Source organism: Lactuca virosa, chromosome 3 (genome assembly GCF_052849685.1).
Source record: "Lactuca virosa cultivar CGN04683 chromosome 3, Lactuca_virosa_CGN04683_v6, whole genome shotgun sequence".
Taxonomy (NCBI): domain Eukaryota; kingdom Viridiplantae; phylum Streptophyta; class Magnoliopsida; order Asterales; family Asteraceae; genus Lactuca; species Lactuca virosa.
Genome location: NC_136428.1, coordinates 143,958,732 through 143,964,824, shown reverse-complemented (window position 1 = coordinate 143,964,824; position 6,093 = coordinate 143,958,732). Strand labels below are relative to the sequence as shown.

At 40.1% G+C, this 6,093-nt stretch overlaps 1 protein-coding gene across 1 annotated transcript; it reads left to right on the top strand.

Moving 5' to 3' along the window:
• Nucleotides 1–3,037: 3,037 nt before the first annotated feature.
• Nucleotides 3,038–3,601, top strand: LOC145164138 (uncharacterized). The gene has a single exon (XM_079082863.1). The coding sequence runs from the start codon at nt 3,038–3,040 to the stop codon at nt 3,599–3,601; it is 564 nt and encodes a 187-aa protein (XP_078938989.1).
• Nucleotides 3,602–6,093: the final 2,492 nt, after the last annotated feature.

Below are 6,093 nucleotides of genomic sequence, written 5' to 3'. Positions count from 1 at the left end.
TATAAAGAAATTGGCCAAATAAATAAATAAATTAATAAGAGTGTTATGTGTTAACTTAGTTATTTGTATTTGTGTTACTTAAAAAAAAAAAAAACAAAAAAAAAAAAAAAAAAAAACTATTATTAAGTTAATCTGTGACCTTTGGGATTCGAACAAGTAAACTCTGAGGGGTGTTTTACATCTAATCGCCTAAAGCTAAATTGTTTGGGACTGATTGAGTTGAAAATTCGTTACATGGGTTCCATAGAAAGTCATGAACTTAATAATAGCAAATAAAGCTAATCTGTGGCCTTTGAGGTTCGGGCAAGTAAACCCGAGGGATCTCTTTAAATCTAGCACACTAAGGTCATTTGATTTGGATGTGTTGGTTGGAAGCCCGTTACACGGATTTCAAAGAAAGTCATGAGCTTTATTTGTAAAAAATATAATTAAGAAGTTTGTATATAATTGTGTTTATAGTTTAATTGAATATTGTGTTTAGGAAAAATACTTGGCTGTCAAAAGATTCCCTTGGACTTGGATTTGAACTTATGACATTGGACTGAATGTTAATTACTTTGACTGGTGTAAGTGGTTTGAAGTTTCTAACCAATCTGGATAAATATTAGGGAATTTTTAGAAAAGATTTTTCAGAAAAAGATTGTTGTTGATCAACAAATAGCTGGAATCGGGCATTGTTATATTTTATGAAACAAAGATGGTTGAGCATGTTTTGTCACATATAATTTCACGAGAGTAAGACCATAATTTGTTCCAAGAATTGACTTGATGATATTGAAAGGGAATTAGTGTTGTGATCTTTGATTCTGTTGAGTTGTATTAGGGAGTGGCCAAAGTCTTATTTCTATTATCATATAATATTTTGAGACTAAAGCCAAGTTGACTCAAGGCATGACAGGTACATTCTCAACTATGGTACAAAACAGGGTTAATTGGGTTGGATATATTTTTTCATGTTTGTTTTGATTTCTTGCATCAAGATTAAAAAAAAAAAAGTTTAACTTTGATTTTCTTTTCTTCTCTTTTATTTTATTTTCTCCGGTTTAAATTTTCTTGTTCTTTCTTGAGGACAAGAAAGGTTTAAGCTTGGGGAGATTTGTTAGGTGCATTTCATGTACCCATTTTGTAGCTTTATTTCATAAAAGTACATTGCATATAGGCTTAAACTCATGCATTTTGCATGTTTTTCGGGATTTTTCATGAGACAATTTCATTCAAATACTTTTGTGATATTTCAGGGACTTTTGGAGGTAGGATATTGTTGGAGGAGGTAAATAAAAGTTGCAGACAAAATTTCAGGACTTGCGGAGCACCGAGGAGCAAGATATCAAAGAAATGAAGATTTTGGCTTTACAGAGATTTACACGGCCGTGTAAATGCAAGCCTTGCGTTTACGCGGGCCGTGTAAATGTAGATTTCTGCACAGTATATTTTTGTGTTTACGCGGGCCGTGTAAATGACAGTGTTAATTTACGCTGGCCGTGTAAACATAAATGCGGGTTTTAAAGCAGTTTTTCACCATTTTTAAAGGGGGGAACCGACTTTTTACTTTGGGGGGTCGACTTTTGGAGTAGAGAAGGCGATTTTCTTGAGGATTTTGAAGTTGATTAACACTTGGGAACATTTGATTTCATTTTGTAAGAACTTTAATTTCATTTTCTAGATTTGTGATCTTGTTCTAGTCATGAGTGGCTAGAACCCTAGATTCTCCAACTTTATGTCTTGACTTCTAGTTGTGATTTCAATCATATGACTTGATGTTTTCTTTCAATTTTCTATCTAGTGAATTTGATTTTGTTTCAATCGAATGTTTGATTCTAATTGTGATTCTTATTGGCCATTTGAATTAGGGTTAGATCATTCAAGTTATCTAATTGCAAAATCCGTAATTGTTTTGTAAATTGGACTAGGTAACAAGCACTAAACTGATTTCTATTGAATGAATTTAGTGTAAATCTTATTCACACATTCTTATGCCCCCGAGCTTATGAGGAGTATTGAGTGTTGTTGGGAACATTCACATAAAGTTTAATGCAATCTTTCAACCTAATTCTAAGAGTTTGTTTAGATTAGATTGTTAAGGTTAGGATTAATCAAAGAGCTTGTTTTGGTTAATTATTGTGATGAATAGGAAGTGTTAGAGCTTGTTAACACTTTCAAGTACCAACTTAGATAGAATTAAACAAATATCTTGTCATCCATGGAATCACATTGCTAATTTGTCTTGCATAAAGTTGGAGTACTTACAAATCTTGAACTTATTTCACTTAATCAATCATTTACTTATTGCTTTATTCTATAGTTTAAATCATTGCTTATAAATTCCCCCCATTCTGTGACCATTTTTGTACCTTACGCAAAAAGGTATAAACACTTGTCCCGTGTCTCTGTGGATCGACCCTACTTACCTTGTACTACGTTTTTAGTGCATAGTAGTAGTGTTTAAGGAGTCATTTGTACCCTTTATTTGTTGGGTTTGACACGCCTAACAGGGAGTGATAACAAGAGGAAGTTCGGAAACAAGAAGAAGGTTCAACCAACCCAGAAACCCTCAAAGAAACAACAGATCGTGGCGGTTCATGCCTCACCAGCACCTACCAAGCCATATGTCGGTACTCTCCCAAAGTGTGACAAGTGCAACTTTCACCACAACGGCGCCTGCCGGGAGATGCACTATACAAACTGCAACAGGAAGGGGCACACTGCCCGATACTGTAGAACATCCACACAACAGGCCGCCATACCCACAAATGCTGGGGTGAGCCAAGTGTGCTATGGTTGTGGGGAAACGGGGCACTACAAGAGGAATTATCCGAAGGCCAACAACAAAAATACTAGGGGAACGGGAAAGGTCCTAGCAATAGGACACGAGGAGGTGCTGAAAGAGCCTCTAGTGGTTACTGCTACGTTCCTCCCCAATAACATTTATGCATGCATACTATTTGATAGTGGTGCGGAGAGAAGATTTGTGAGTCATAAGTTTAAACATCTACTCAAACAAAACCCTCAAACAGTAAACGAAACATTCACCGTGGAAATGGCCAACAGAAAAACTGAAACAACAAATGATGTATACATAGCATGCAAGCTAACTATGAAGAATCACTCCTTCCAAATCGACTTAATGCCGATTACCATAAGGAGTTTTGATGTTATCATCAGCATGGACTGGATAAGTCCTCACCGTGCTGATATTATGTGTTACGAGAAGGCCGTTCGCCTTCACCTACCAAGTAACAAAACTTTGGTCATATACGGTGACAAACCCAGTACGAACCTCCGAATCATCTCGTGTATCAAGTCCCAGAAGTGCTTAAACAAGAAGAACCATGCCTTTTTAGCTCACGTTATCGATAAGAAGAAAGGAGAAAGGAACATTAAGGACATACCGGAAGTCTGCAACTTCCCTGACGTATTTCCCGTAGACCTCCCAAGAGTACCCCTCGAACGACTAGTCAAATTCAGAATCGACTTGATACCCGGAGCCACACCAATCGCCAAGTCGCCATGCCGCTTAGCTCTTGCAGAGATGCAAGAACTTTCCAGTCAACTGAGTGAACTGCTGAACATGGGGTTCATCAGGCCAAGCTTCTCGCCTTAGGGAGCTCCGATCTTATTTGTAAAGAAGAAGGATGGATCGTTCCGTATGTGCATCGATTACCGAGAACTAAACAAACTCACAGTCAAAACTCGATACCCTCTTCCCTGAATCGACGAACTATTAGACCAGCTACAAAGATCGAGTTACTTCTCGAAGATAGATCTAAGATCCGGGTACCACCAGCTGCGGGTGCGGGAGGAAGATATTCCCAAGACCGCATTCCGAACTCGCTACGGTCACTATGAATTCGTAGTAATGCCCTTCGGTCTAACAAATGCGCCTTCGGCATTCATGGACCTAATGAATCGTGTGTGTCAACCTTACTTAGAAATTTTTTTGATTGTATCCATCGATGACATACTCGACTACTCACAAAGTAAGGAAGAACACAGTCAACACCTGTGGCAGGTCCTGGAAACATTAAGGGCGTAGAAGTTGTATGCAAAGTTCTCCAAATGCGAATTTTGGATCCGAAGAGTGGATTTCCTAGGTCACGTTGTCAGCAAGGAAGGGATACACGTGGACCCGTCTAAAATCAAGGCAATTGAAGGCTGGGCAACACCAAGAACCCCAATGGAGATCAGACAATTCTTAGGCCTCGCTAGATACTACAGGAGGTTCATACAAAATTTCTCCAAGATCGCTAAGCCACTCACCGCCCTAACCCAGAAGGGTGTAACCTTCAACTGGGAGGAGAAACAAGAGGCTGCATTCCAAACCTTGAAACAAGCTCTATGCAGCGCCTCAATCTTGTCCCTCCCAGAAGGGACAGAAGATTTCATGTTCTATTGTGACGCGTCCACACAAGGATTAGGTTGCGTGCTCATGCAGCGAGGAAAAGTCATAGCCTACGCATCAAGATAGCTAAAGAACCATGAGGTCAACTACACCACACAGGACATTGAGTTAGGAGCAGTAGTGTTTGCTATGAAGATCTGGAGGAACTACCTTTAACGTACGAAGTGCACCATTTTCACGGATCACAAGAGCCTCCATCACATTCTCAATCAAAAGGAGCTCAACATGAGACAGCGGCGATGGGTAGAGCTACTGAATGACTACGAATGCGAGATTCGATATCATTCGGGAAAGGCCAATGTAGTAGCAGATTCCCTACGCCAAAAAGAATACCCGGGTCGCCGAGTAAAGTCATTAACCTTGACTATGCATTCCCACCTGTCTTCGCAGATCAGAGAGGCTTAGCTGGAAGCCTTGAAACCCGAGAATGTCATAAACGAAGCCTTGTGAGGGATGGATAAGAACCTTATACTCAAATACAACGAAATCTACTACCTCAAGGATCGAATCTGGACACCGAATTTCGGTGGGTACAGAGACGTTGTAATGAACGATGCCCACAAGACAATGTACTCCATCCATCCATGTTCGGACAAGATGTACATGGACCTCAAGAAACTTTATTGGTGGCCGAACATGAAATCCGAGATCGCTACCTACGTGGCCAAGTGCCTGAATTGTGCTAAAGTCAAGGTAGAGTATCAGAAGCCCTCGGGTTTACTACAACAACCAGACATACCCCAGTGGAAGTGGGAGCGGATAACCATGGACTTCATAACCAAGTTGCCCCGAGACAGCGGGCGGACTTGACACCATCTGGGTGATCGTGGATCGGTTAACTAAATCCGCACACTTCCTGCCAATAAAGGAGACCGACAAGAGAGAGAATCTAACCACGATGTACATAAAGGAAATCCTGCGATTACATGGCGTGCCAATATCCATTATTTCCGACAGAGATAGTAGATTTACCTCCCGGTTCTGGCAGTCGCTACAAAGTTCCTTGGGGACAAAACTCGATATGAGCACAGCCTATCATCCTCAAACAGACGTGAAGGGTCCATGTTATGTTTTGGGCTAGGCTTTGGATGTATAGGTCATTTAGTCTTGTAACAGAAGTGTTTTGGTATGTTTACGGCCAAGAGTGTGTTTACGGCCGTAAACATGTTTACGGTCGTAAACCTGTTTACGGCTATGTCTAGTTTACGGTCAGGTCTATTTCCCTATATATAGGATCACTCTGTGTCTGTTAGTGGTTGTTGATGAACCAAAGTGTTTACAGTCATTGTCAGAGTTGTACCAGACGTTTTCTGAATACAAACGTGTGCAAGCTTTGATTCATTCTTCTTCTACTCATTTCTCATCTTATTTGATTGTTAGATTGCTTGATCACTGGTTAAGATCTTGTTTCTAGGACCTTACAATTGTAATCGGAGCAAGTCCGGTGTCAAAACATCTTTCAGTCATGTTTTCAGTCAAAGGAGTTCAGTTTCATCATTGTTCAAGACTACATGTGGTGTTTTCGTGACATTTTCGACCGTAAACAGTCAATCTTCATTGACCGTAAACAGTCAATCTTCATTGACCGTAAGCAGTCAATCTTCATTGACTGTAAATCCCTCTTAGACCGTAAACTCACCTCAACCGTAAATCCCTCTTAGACCGTAAACTAACCTCAACCGTAAATCCCTCTT

Coding starts and splice junctions, on each gene's coding strand:
- LOC145164138 (XM_079082863.1), top strand. CDS start 3,038: ATGGCCAACAGAAAAACTGAAACAACAAATGATGTATACATAGCATGC.